At 30.2% G+C, this 14,216-nt stretch overlaps 1 protein-coding gene across 1 annotated transcript; it reads left to right on the top strand.

Moving 5' to 3' along the window:
- Window positions 1–1,012: 1,012 nt before the first annotated feature.
- Window positions 1,013–13,684, top strand: TRIADDRAFT_56931 (uncharacterized protein; the record flags this gene model as incomplete). The annotated part of the gene is made up of 19 exons (XM_002113068.1): window positions 1,013–1,394; window positions 3,493–3,636; window positions 3,790–4,110; window positions 5,347–5,594; window positions 6,594–6,654; window positions 6,751–6,850; window positions 6,974–7,008; window positions 7,848–7,970; window positions 8,158–8,226; window positions 8,334–8,411; window positions 8,753–8,923; window positions 10,189–10,995; window positions 11,163–11,249; window positions 11,349–11,405; window positions 11,829–11,924; window positions 12,040–12,093; window positions 12,346–12,528; window positions 12,653–12,766; window positions 13,581–13,684. 19 exons carry the CDS (start codon window positions 1,013–1,015, stop codon window positions 13,682–13,684), a joined length of 3,234 nt encoding a protein of 1,077 aa, XP_002113104.1.
- Between the last annotated feature and the right edge of the window lie 532 nt (window positions 13,685–14,216).

Here is a 14,216-nt window from a genome sequence, read left to right as displayed (position 1 = left end):
ATTTTGTAATGCATACCTTGCAGAGTCATAAGATAGAAATATTTATTCATTTGTAGCGTTATGCAATCGAGATATTTACCAATTTTTTCTTCTAATACCAAGTATCATAATTATTGTTTTTCTAAACGACATAACAAATATATATTTCATTAATATATTTCTATCGATATTCTTTACTGTAATAATGAATTAAAACCAGCCCTCAGTTTTATCGTACACATCTTCCGGTGTTATTTACTAGAAATATTTAACAATTTTTCACTCTGATATCAAACGTCATAATTATTGTTTTATTCAAAATTGACCAAATCTGTAATTCATTAATTCATTTATATCGATATTCTCTACTGTATTGATGATCTAAAACCAGCCTCTAGTTAATCATAAATATCTTTGTATAACCGCGTTATTCCATCCTGTTTATTTCTTTATAAAAAGATAATGGGATAAAAGCTTCAATAATTTTGATACTATCCTAATTTCCGTAACGACTATTTACGAAAATGATTATGTATTATTTTTCTTATTTATTTCGATTTTAGTTTACCTATCGCCCGCCATCACCGGAAAATACTTATAGTTACTATAGAATATGTAATCGACGTCCTCAGCAGCAAGCATGGCTAATATCTCCATTTATTCCCAAAATTCCTGGTGTAAAAGCAATCTATTTCAACCTGAATTATGAGAGCACTATCAACTGCCCAGCTAATTTCTTCAACTGCCCCTCAACCCTGAGAGTTTATTACTTGACATTAGCTAATAAATTGTCCGGAAATCTTTGCCTAGTATGCTATATTAACAATTTTGAGTAATTATATATTAATCTTGCAATAATTTAGTATCAATTTTAAAACGGACACCAAATAATCAATTTAGCCTTGATAGTTTGAAATGTTCGGAGAACTCAATAAACCTATTTTACTTTTAGCCTTCCTTGCTGCTAACTTATACGCTACTCCTGACGCGTCAGGATAGTGGAACAACCAATAATCAACAGCCAACTACATATATGGATAGTAGTCGAAGACCTCCAGCTAATGTGGCTTCTAAAGTAATCATTGATGATTCTGATTTAAACTATGGCGGCAAGTATTTCAATATTGAAGATCGCGGGACATGTACCAATGTTAGAAGAGTTACCATTTGGTACTATATATGTCCCGAAACAAATTATGGCGAAGCATCATTTCCACGTGTTATAGCACCAGCTAGTAAATCAATAATTGTACAGGGTCGATGTAGCGGTACCTCAGCTTCATCGGCAGATGGGATAAAACCCACAGCAGAATGTACCGCAAATGGTGAATATATCAATTATGTCAATAACTGTCCTTGTGCTGCTGGTAAAGACAGGCGATCCATTCAAGAGGGGCTTCCGCCTGTTTGCTATGGTCAGTAAAAAACTACTTGCAGTCTTTTAACTTAAAATGGTTATTAAAGAATTATTCTGGCACAAGCTATGGCCATCATTCTCATATAGTACTTACAGTTGGAACGTTATTAAATAATTTAGATTAAAGTAGAAGTAACTTATTCTTTTCAAAAGAAACTTCTAAACTTAAATATTCAGTCTGCTGGCCTGCTGAAATTCGAAGACTTTTATACAGCTGTCACACACCACTAGTGACAAAGTAGTCTATACACGCCAATCCTTGCGGAGAACGCCACTTACTAACTTAAAGAGGCGAGATTAGCTATATCACCAAATAATTCAGTTCCAACGACCGAATACTATGGTATAATTATAGCGTCATAGATAGTGTAGACGAGAAAGTCAGAGATTTACTATCATTTAATACTGAAGAAATCTCGGCACCCAAGATTATAGACTTTACAATTAAATATCAATTGAAAAACTAGTTGACTATCCAACCGACTAACTAACTAACTAAAAAGGATCTTCAGGCACCAGCCTTTTATAGTCTCGTCAGAAATTACGCATCGTAACAACAGCATAGACTTACCTTCAGCTATAACTTTTAGGATACCCTCTAAAAAGCGAATAATATTAATATTAGGGTATTGATGATTAGAATGATCTTAATTAATGTAGACAAAAATAGAAGCAACTTATTCATTTCCAAAAGAAGCTTCTATGTTTTATACTAAATTTACTGGCTTGCTCGAAATCGAATACATTTATGCAATATAGGCTTACTGTCAAAAATAGCATTTAGGAAACCATTTTTAAGCTAACCGAACATAATTAATAAACGAGTATTTCCGAGTGATTACAATGATATTGATTAATGTACGCGTAGATTAAAAGTAGATACAACTTTTTCATTTCGGAGCAAGTCTCTAGACCATATTACGGTATATAGACATTTAGTACTCTGACCTACTCGAAATTGAAGACTTTATACTGAATAGGCTTAAGTTCACTTATAGCTTTAGCATGCCCTTTAAAATAAACATTATTAATATAAGAGTATTCCCTAATGATTAGAATGATATTAATTAATAGTGATCTAAATAGAAGCAACTTATTCATTTTTAAAAGAGTGTCATAAAACAGCTTTGCAACAAGATAACGTAATGTACGATCAATAAGTCAATTCCTTGAACCACATATCAAGGAATGATATCTGCACTATCAGAAACAATTTTTGCTCTACTAGCAGACTACACAAAGACTTAGACGCCTCGTATTTTACGTTGAACACTAAGTTTGAGAATCCACTTTATTTCACGATATACTGCATTTACATACTATTCCTCAATACTTCATGAGTCATAGATAATACAATTAACTTTGGAATCATTTGCTGAATTAGATATTAATTTTAGCTACTGCTCCCTTAATGCAGATAACAGTATTTACGAACATAGGCATGTAATGACTAATACAGAATAGTCAGATTACGATATGTCCTATCACGGAACATTTCCATGATAATTTACAATCTGCTATAAGTAAATTACAATCACAATGATTCGAATTGTAAGTAGATGATTTGCATTCCCTATTATAACTATTAATTTCAGTACGTGTATATGTGTCTCAGTCATAAAAAGTCAATGATATATTAAAACACAGTATATCCAAATTAGAAGTTAACTAAATAAGGATAGTCTAACAGAATTATCCTAACATAGATATTTCTACTCTAATACAGTATATAACACTGTCACAAAGAGCTGCAACATTTTAATGTTTAGTCTATTGGCTTACAAGAAATCTAGGACTTTATACATTATAAGCTTACCTTCAGCTATTCTTTTAGAATCCCATTTTAAAATAACGAATATAATTAATATACACTACTTTCTAATAACGGATAAGATCTGATACAGCTCAAAATTTCATTAAATGTGTGTAAAAATATCCAAATGTAATAGCCAGCTGCTACATCAAGTCTAAAACATACAAAGTAAAATGTATTTGTAATCTTATCTGACAATTAGACGTCTAAAATGATGTAATTTTGGGGCATTTAAGCCAATTTAGTAAATTTTTCATTAACCTATTCTTAACCTATCCTTTAGATTGTCCTGTTAACTACTTTAAGCCGGATATCTCCTCCAATCCATGTAAAAAATGTCCACTAGGGACCGTTGCGATCGTAACTGGATCAAAAAAATGTCTGTGCACACGAGATAAAGTGATGCATATCTCCAATTTATGTATTAGTAAGTATCTAGAAGCGACATAGTGACTTGACATTACTCGATAAATTGAGAATAGAAGTCTAGTCCAACATAATAGGATAGAGTAATAATTTTGGTAGATCCTCCATAGCTAAATGACTGATATTTTAATTATCTCCAAATGTTTATCATTAGATATTCCAACTTGCCCTTTAACCTATCTTCGAAAGCATAATCAGAGCGTAGACTTGAGGATCGGTTACATCGCTGAAGAACTAAAGGATAAACTCATATTCGACTTGGAATGCTTTAATTGCTCCGGGATATCGACAAATGATTTTGCAAGGAGATTTCGACCAATAATTAAAAATATGACAATTGCTAAAATTTATAAGATTAGTAATTTAAAACCTTTTACTACCTACTGGATGAGAGTAACTCCAATAGCCTATTTAAGAAATATTGAGCAAAGAAAACTACCTTGTCAAACAATTCTAGTTACTACGAATGATGGAGGTAAGTATGACTAAAATGAGAGATCGATTTTACCGGCATAAATAGACAAATCGATTGCGTTCGAAATAGATGTATAAATTGATACTATATCACAGTACTCCATGTTATACAATAGTAAATATAGAATATTAGTACCCGTTTGAGTACGAAGTTCAAAATATTTGAGGAATGCCCAGTCACTTCGCAAACTGCAAAAATACCCAAACCCGTAAATCAGAGAAACCGTCTTCTTTTATAAATCAGAGAAATTATTATTATTCATGTAGTCATATTACTAAAAAAACAGAGAATCTATTTTTCACTGATGATTATACTAGTAATAATAGACTAATTCAAATAATCATTACATATATAACTTGCAATTTAGTAATTGCAAAACATTTAGAGATAATATTATCAATTAAGTAGTTATTATTGAATTGATAATGTTCTGATTACGAAAATTATAATATATTTTTACAAGTTCTTTGATTATGATATTTACTGTTACACTTAACATTAGCTTTAAAGTTTTTTCATCGATTAATAATACCAGAGGTATGGCATTTTGCAAATTGACTAGGCATTTCGCGAATTTACCTGATTTCGTACTTGGACGGTAACAATTATATGAGGTACCGGTTTAAAATGTACTCTCGACGTTGCAGATACATCTACCTTTTAAATTATTGAATATTCGCTTATTTGGATTGATAATTTAGTAATAATTATTGATCGCATTTTGGGTATAAACCCCTCTAAAATATAGTATCTTTTAATGTATCTGATTCAAATATTATCTTACTGTAATTCAATAATTATAACGATTCATATTCTGTGCAATTTTAATTGATTTAATTTCTTACATTAAATCTCTGGATATGTTTTACATATCTTGTACTCTAATGCATCTCTAAAATAAGATAGGTGAATAATCTATCTAGTTGTACAGTATTTACTGATTCGAAATTCACTCCCTTTGTATTGTTGAGACAAATACCATTTACATTTTTGAATATGTACCTGTTTGGAATTATAATATAGTAACTATTGATTGCATTTAGGGTATAAATATCTATAAATTTTATATCCTGCTTATATTTGGTTTAAATACTATTTTACGGTTAATCGTATAGGGATGTCTTCATACTTCTTGCCAATTTTGATTGATTCATTTAATACCAATCGTGATCGAAACAAACTAAAGACCTGTACAATATAAACATTTTAAATAATCTTTACCACTTTTAATTCTAGTACCTGGGCCGCCAAAAAATGTTAAAGCACTCAGTAGAGTCGATGTAAAGATGGTTAGTATTCGTTGGAAACCACCTGTAGAGCCAAATGGGCTTATAAAAAATTATCTTATTAAATTTACCCTGATATCTACAAGCAAAGCCAATGTAACCAACAAGTTGATCGAAATTTATGAGGAAATAGTTTCCGGCAATATTCTTATGCTCAATACTAGTAAACTGGAAGATCAAACCACCTACAGAGTTACTGTAAGTACACCTAATTACCGCATGAAATAATCATTTTCAGTTATCATGTTTACTCACTTCAAACCACTTACAGAGTTACTATAAGTACACGTAATAAATGCATGAAATAATCAATTTTAGTAATCCTGTCTACGCGGTTCAATTATAAATTATTAGAACCAAATATCTTCGTTTACATCCGAGGCATTTCTTCGTACTATTTTATTTTGAAAGTAAAGCAATCGTTCAAATGATCGTTTGCAAAGAAAAGGAATATCTACCAAATATGGGATAGTTATGAAACAATTAGTATCATTACATCATACAAGTTTGATTTTATTCAATTTACATTCGCCACATTTTGCCTTGTCGCTAAAATCTATTGCGAAAAAGAGATAATATACTGGAATTTTTACAGGTGACGACTTTTTTCCATAAATAAGAACATTTTCATTCCTTTTTGAAAGACATTAATGATAAAAATTTTCATATACCAGGCAGCAAGTGCCTGAGTAAAATTGGCCGGCTATGCCAAATTCATAAATACATTATGCAAACCTTTAGAATTAATTCGAAATAATGAAAACTTCCTTAAAATATGTTTGAATATTGAATTATATTATGTGTCCTTTAGTGACTAATTTCAAATAGTATTAGGACTTAGCATACACAAAAATGTGTAATTCTAATTAAAACTAATAGAAATCTTTTTGAAACTACTCAAATATAATATCGTATATTATATTTGTAAGTCGATAGCATTATCGTGATTAAGGGACCAATTAATGTAGCCTATTCGAGCTGACTAACAGATTTTAAATGAAGAGCTTTCTATTTTGCATTTTTTCCTTTAAAAATTAAACATAAAGTGTTCGTAATAGATTAGTTTGGTTACTGACTTTGTAAATTTAACATTCTGAATCTTAAGTAATAAATTTACACGTAACTTCAAATTTCATTTTAATACGAGATACCGATTCTATAAATTGAGATGCCATAAGAATATGATAATTTTTATAGGTTAAAGCTTCCACTCGTGCTGCGATTTATGGTGCTGAGAGCTTACCAGTTAACGTGACAGGTATAGTCCTTTCTATCAGCTTTCATCTGTAATTACTCGTTTAATATTTCACTCTTGCACTAATAAGATATTTGATGAGCCACTGTTGTGAATTAGTTTATGCTCAAGGTATTTCAGCTGCACAACAAATAGCCGGAGGTGTTGCAGGAGGTGTTGCTGCTACAGCAGTTGGATTAGCCTTGGTAAAATTAATAACGTAAGTAATACATATAATGATTTTATTAAATGATTTCAATTACAAAATGTTAGTAAATTTAATCTAAAATCAAATTAAGCCTGTTTTAATAACTTAATATGACAAATATGAAATCTTCGATAGTGATCCTGCTAAAGTTATCGAACTATGCGGAATAAGTAAGTCTTGCCATATTCACAAGACAAAATCTTGCTTTTATTTGTGATTAATGAAGTGTAATTTGACATCTTTTCTCAACTGAAATAATCAGACAAGTATACTCATAAATTATTTCCCATTTTTCTTTCAATTCTAACTTTTAATTCTAAATTTTGCGAATCGATATGATTTCTTTTATCCAAATACTATAAATGATATTATATTTACTTAATTTTTTGAAATAATTCAAATAAATGTTGAAATTATTTTTCTTTTTTCTTCTAATTCCAACTTTCAATTGTAAATTTACAAATCGATCTGATTTCTTGTATCCAAATATTAAAAATGATTCCCCATTTATTTAATTATCATAGTTATTAAGTATTTTTATCATTTTCCTACTTATTTGGGTTGAACGGTGTATAAAATAAGTTTTGATCAAATCATTCTTCTATATAAATCATCGTATTTTTTAAGTATTTAGTTTTAAATTTTACGAATCGATACAAATCCTTTCTATTTATAAGAGATCATATCTCCTTGTATTTTATTCATTTTACTTTTAATTCATGATTCTGGCTCCTGTTTCGTTAATTGAAGGCCTACGAATCTAATATAGTCAATTACTAATCAATCTATCTTCTATTTAACACTCAACATGTTTATAGTCCTTGGTGCGGTGGAAATATTTAGTCCATGTATACAGTCGTTAAGTGAGTTTATTTATTGATGTTTGTTAGTCACACGACATGATCTAATTAAGATAAATTTTGGCTCAAAATTCAGTGTTGAAGAATTTTCAAACTCATTACGATGTACTTCTACCATTTCATTTCAAATCGTTGCTTCAATTATACAGGTGCGAAAATAAGAAACTATTACAATGAAAGTCCCCTATGCCAAAATATTGGTCATTGCTGTGACATTATATGTCCTAGATGTTGTAAGAAAAGAAAATTTTGTTCAGCTGAAGACAATGCAGGTGAACATAAGTACTCTGCGGTCAAACTTTAGCTTTGTCAAATTAATCTTGTAGTTAATCTCCAATAGTCTGTAACCAAATCATTTTTATTCGGATGCATATCCTGGTTATTATCCATCCGGTATTGCACTGCAGCAATTGAACTTGTATGGTGCTATTTTAATTTGTTGCAATCTTCTTTAATTAGGCAACGGCTGTTGCTGCTGTAGCTGCTGCGGCTGCGGTCTAGAAGATAGTGATAAAGATGAATTGGAAGGTATAATCCTAATTTATTTAATCCAATAGCTAAAATAGGAGTAATATTAGAATTAAAGCGAGTTTATGTATTGTCTAAAAATATTTTCCAATGATGATTTAAAACAGAAGTTGAAATGGTTGATGTTCGTCAATTAAGTGATGATCCGGATAAAGATACGCTATCAAGCACTAGCAGTTCCTCAGGTACATTATCTTCTATGATCAATGGGCTTCTTTCAGCTCTATTTTACACTTGAATAAGCATTAATGGACATAAAATACCATTCACTATTTTACATTTTCGCGAGCTCAAAATAGTATAATATACCATTCTGTATTTTCTTGATCAATACCTTTTTTACGCTAAAATTTCAATTCTGATGAATTTGAACTGGTAGAAAATGATGTTATTCAATACCATCAGCATCGAGGTAGGCTATAGCTGGCACCGGTGATATAAATGAATTAAACATTGATTTTATCCATAGATTTCTTCTAATGTAAAGGTAATAATTATTTTTTATCTATTGACTATAATTTTACAGCAAAAAAGTATAAATCAAAGTATAAAAAAGTAAAAATTCAAGCATCAACTGACGACGAAAATATTGACAAAAAAGTAAAAAGGAAAAAGAAAAAAAAGAAGAAATCACTCAGCAAAAGTAGAAAGAGAAGGTTTAGCTTATTTAAGAAGAAACAAGAGGACACCCCTAAAGGTAAAAAATAGATCTATGTGATCAGTACAGCAATTTATTGCTAGCATCATGTATCTTATAACAAGAAAGCTTCTGGGGATATATTGTTCATAATCTTTCAAGTACTTGTACTTTTCTTAAGTAACAAAATCATATTTGCTCAGTTCCGTATATTTCCATCTTTATAAAACATCGCTTACGCTCCATGCTTCGCATTTTGAGTTGTGGCATGTTGTTCGTTAAAAAGCTCCTCTTTCGTTAAGTGCAATATCTGAGGTATGTAACATTATGATCTTATATAGAAGATGCCTAGTATAGTAATATCCTAATATACGAATACTTATCATATACCGTTTAAGTACTGTATTGTATTACATTCATAATGTACGACATCATGGCTACATATAGACGACATGCTATACATATAAAGACATTATCTCAATCCCATCTAAAACCTATAAATACCCTTGTACGCTAACTCGTTAGTCAGTTCCTGCATTCCTGCTATCTCAAATACCTTATCTATAACAACCATATCATTGTTAGCCTGTAACTTGTATCTCAATAAAATCCTTTATACCTTCTATCATCGTCTACCTTAAAATACTTTACGCTACTTAAAGAAGATATTATTACAAGGTAAAGCAAATTCTCTCTACGAGAAAAAATTTAAAGCACATTCTTTATACGACTAATATCAAAAATTACCACTAATCCACATCTATTTTAAATTTTATCACATGTCCTAGTCGTCATCTTGATAATAATTCAGTAGCAGAAGCTTTTTCTAATAGTATCCTTGCAATATTGTGCTTTATCACATGTACTAGTCTTCATATTGATTCATTAATAGAAGCTTTTCTTGCAATATTTTGCTTTTTCATATATGTTAGCTTTATATTGATTTATTTATTGGAGGCTTTTTCTTGCAGTGTTCTTGCAATACTAGCTTCATCAAATTGTCCTATTCGTTATCTTGATCGTGATTTCGTAACAAGAGCTTTTTCTTACAGTCTTTTTGCTTCATCGAATGTGCTAATATTCACCTTGACCAAGATTCATAATTACAAGCTATTTCTTGCAGTATTCTTGCAATATTATACTTTATCATATATACTAGTATTCATCTTGATCATATTTCATCAATATAAGCTTTTTCTAGCATTATTCTTGCAATGCTATAACAATGCTTTGATACAGCAGCAAAGAATTTTTTGGCATTTCAATTACTCGATCTTAACACTAAGAAATTGTTTTAACTTGCCTTATTATATATCCAAATACAGCTTCTGATGACGATTCGGCATTTTTAACAGCTTCTGAGTACGAAAACAATGCCTCTGCTGCAACATCCAGTAATATAAATAAAGAAGCCAAAGCAACTACGTCAAATAAAGATATGAAAAAGCCAAAAGTTCGCATCTTTAGAGAGACTGGAACTGTTTTGGATCCCTCTCTACTAAAACCTTCTATCAAACCTACTTCTCCTGTAGTTAAAGAAACATTATCCACCAATGCAACATCAACGGCTATTGTAAAATCTCAAAATCCTATCGAGAGAGAGAAAGCGAAGCAATCCATAATACAGCAAAGTAACAGAAATTTGCCACCCATAACTAAAATTAAAGTTGATCAGAGCTCTATTGCTGGCCACGGGCAACCTAGTAAAAAATCGATAGCTGCTCATTCTTCCCAATCGCTGGTGAAAACACAAAAACAGAAGGAAGAAGCTAGAAATCGTTCCAATTCTACATCATTTATCAAGTTAGATGATACCAATAATCAAAAAATTATTAAGAAAGCTCCAGCTACCCCAATATTATCAAAATCAAACCAAAAGCAAATGGCATCCAAAACAATTTTGAAGAACCGATCGGCAGAGAATTTAACAAAATTGAAACAGATGTCAGATTATGATACCTCGATCCAAGCAAATCCTGAGTATCAACGCGATAATGCTAACCAAGAGAAGCTTCCTAATCAATCTTTGACCGGCTCAGCAAGTCTTCTGCCTGAAGGAAAATCGAAATCTTTGACCATTAATAGAAATATACAATCCCAAAGTTTCTCTAAGGATCGCGCTAAGCGAACTGGTTAGTTTGAGAAAAATTTTATTTCTATCGATCAATTTTATTATTCCTCATTGCATAAACAACTTAAACGATGGAAAAATCAGAACCAACATTATTGCTAAATATATAAATCATCATAATGCTATCCTCTAACCTATTTATCTAATTTCATATTACTTGGGCAATAGTAAGCTTTGAGGATGAATATAAACAAGCATCGGAAGACTCTTCACTAATAAATTTATCGTATCATGATAATCCTACCAATAGTAAAGGTAAGTCATTTTTAAAGATAATGTTGCAGCGTTTAAAGAGCCAATACTGTTGGTGGTTGTGGTATATTTATATTTTGCATTTTCATTTCATATCCTTAGCTGAAAAGAAGTCTAAATCTCTTAAGAAACATAATACAAGTGGTAGCAAAATCACAGGTAGTGATAACCTAGTTTAAATTACTAAACATACGCAATAAAGATTTAAGATTTTATTTAGTGAAAAATGTTAGAATGAAATTATATTTCATAATTTAAACAAAAAGGTAAAGGTTTCGCATTATAATTTTAAGTTGCTGTTAGAAAGACTTCGAGTATAATATATCATAGACTGATTAATCTCAGCAATCTGGAAATTAATAAATGAGTCTCTTCTCAATAAAAGATGACCATGTAAATACGAAATCGGAAAAGAATTCGCGGGTTAATTCTCCATCAGGTTAATTAATGCTAATTAAGGTTATATGTACGATATCACGATTTTCTGTTTATGTAGTAGGTAAATATAAATTAAGCAAACTAAATATATTAATTTTTTTCAAGTTGTATGAATTTTAATTTCAAAATTTTCATCTTTTCCAGATGAAGGTTTATTTATCCATCTTACAAGCAGTGAGACTCAACAATTGCTTGATATGTGCAATCATTCTGTTATTAATCAAGCCAAAGTGGGAACAGGTTTAAATTATATTATAATTTATCAAACTAAAAGTTTCAAATAAGAAACTGAATAAAAATTTCTTAAGATTTCATGATCTTGTCGCTAAATATCTAAAATCTTGATTAACTAAAGACGAAGAATATTTTTCTTGCCCAAAAGATCATAATAGATTAGCATCAAGAACAGGTAAATACCTTCATAACCTATCCATAGTTTTACTCATAGAAAATTTTCTGTAAGCTTCGCTGTACTGTATTGATCAAGAAATTAAAAATCTCAACCTTTCATTAAATTAAATCTCTTAATCTTGGTTGCTATGTTGATAATTCTCTATACTAATTTAAATCTCCAGTAATAATAATTAAGAAGTAGATTATTACATACGCATGAACATCATCTAAATATTATCATTACATTCGTTTGAATTTTGAACCACAGGCGATCATCGATTAGAAAGACATAAAAGTGCTCACGATAGTCCAATTTACCAAGTACATGCAAATAAACTTCCTGATGAGAATAAGTCTGTTAGTATTGATCTTACCTCAGTACCTGTTGAAAGCACGGTGATCGAAGCGGATGAAAATCAAGCTAAAAGTTCAGATGCTGTGGTAAGATCGGGTAAGTTAACTAGTACCAAAAAGATTCTATAATTTATTTATATTATTATCTTAATTTTATAGTTACGTTAGATATTTTTTATCGATGTAATCTTATATTTACGTTTAATAACATCTACTTTAAGATGAGCAAAATAGTGATGATGACAATAAAGTCATTCATGATAGAATTAAACAGTTAATTACATACGACCGTGGTAAAAGGAAATATCAACAAACTAGACGAATTCATCGTTTAGGTAAGCTATCATTTATTCATCTAATAAGCAAGGATTTAGTAAATTTTCTCTAGTCGAAAGGGCAATAATAAGCTACTAAAAATCCAAATTTGTAACGACGGAAGAACTATGACCCTGCATAAAAGTAAAATTAAGAGACCACTGTCAGATTTGTCCTGCCGGACATCTACCTACAATACTGACAATCTGCTATCGTCAAAAGGAAAATAACCATTATTCTTTCTTCAGACAAAGTTTAATCCAAACTTTATTGAAAATCAGTTAATTTATAAAATATCGACATAAACATTAGTTATCACCACATCGATAATATTAAAAACTGCAGTTATCTATAAAATATATGCAAATCGTTCGGGATTGATTAACATAAACAAATTCATGAATCGACATAATGTTAATTATTAGTACATAAATAATATAAAACTATCCAATTATTCATTAAAAGTATGATAACGCCATAGATAAATTAGTATGAACACATTCCTAAATCGATATAAACATTAGTTGTCAATACATAGATAATAATATGAAACTACGCAGTTATCTATTAAAAGTATGCATAAAGTCATTGATAAATTAATATAAATGCTTTTCTAAATCGATATAAACATTAATTATTAATGCATAGATGATAATGTAAAACTATGCATTTATCTATTAAAATTATAATATATAACGTCATAGATAAATTTATATGAACTTATTCCTAAATAAGTTATTTTATGGAAACTGTGGTACGACAACTGTACAAAAGTTAGCCTATAACACGAGCATTAAACTGATTTTATGATATAAAATTTCTCTATAATATTAGAATCTGTTGAAGTTCATACCACACCCAAGACTCCATCAGCTAATGCAAATCCTCATCGTCGCTATCGTACTCCAAGACGACGGAAACATCAGCCATTAAACTAATTAAAGATAATTTCTTATTAATTAACAATATCAAATTATGCTATCATTAAAGAATGATAATTTCTTAGTTTATTTATGTCAAAGTGTTGTCTCCCTATCACCTTGTACTAGTTCGTCATCCTTAAATATTCTGTGAAAAATTATCAAAATTATTAATGTTACTATAATGAAGCGACTTTATTCTAAAGTGATATTGCAGTTTATGTGTATTTAACTAGGCGGTTGTTCCATTTTTTATCTATATTGCCGATAGTAAGGATATGTTAAGTAGTCCATTTATTTGAAACTATCTAAGTTACGTCAATTAATAATCTTTGTTAAATTAGGCCTTTAATCCAGGCATTGTTTTACGAGCCGAAAGCAGTTATGTTCTCTATATTATTTAAGAAACATCTCTCTTCGAGTAGAATATGGGTGTACTATCATAACTGATAAAGCTAGGAACATGCATTTTACTAAATTAAGCTGGGACGGATTTTGTAAAATAAAGAAATTGATTTAATTGTGTACTGTATAATTTTATCCGTAAATG

The sequence above is a fragment of the Trichoplax adhaerens genome, genomic scaffold (assembly GCF_000150275.1).
Source record: "Trichoplax adhaerens TRIADscaffold_5 genomic scaffold, whole genome shotgun sequence".
Lineage (NCBI taxonomy): Eukaryota > Metazoa > Placozoa > Uniplacotomia > Trichoplacea > Trichoplacidae > Trichoplax > Trichoplax adhaerens.
Note: the sequence above shows the minus strand (reverse complement) of the source record. Positions and strands in the feature narration are given on the sequence as shown.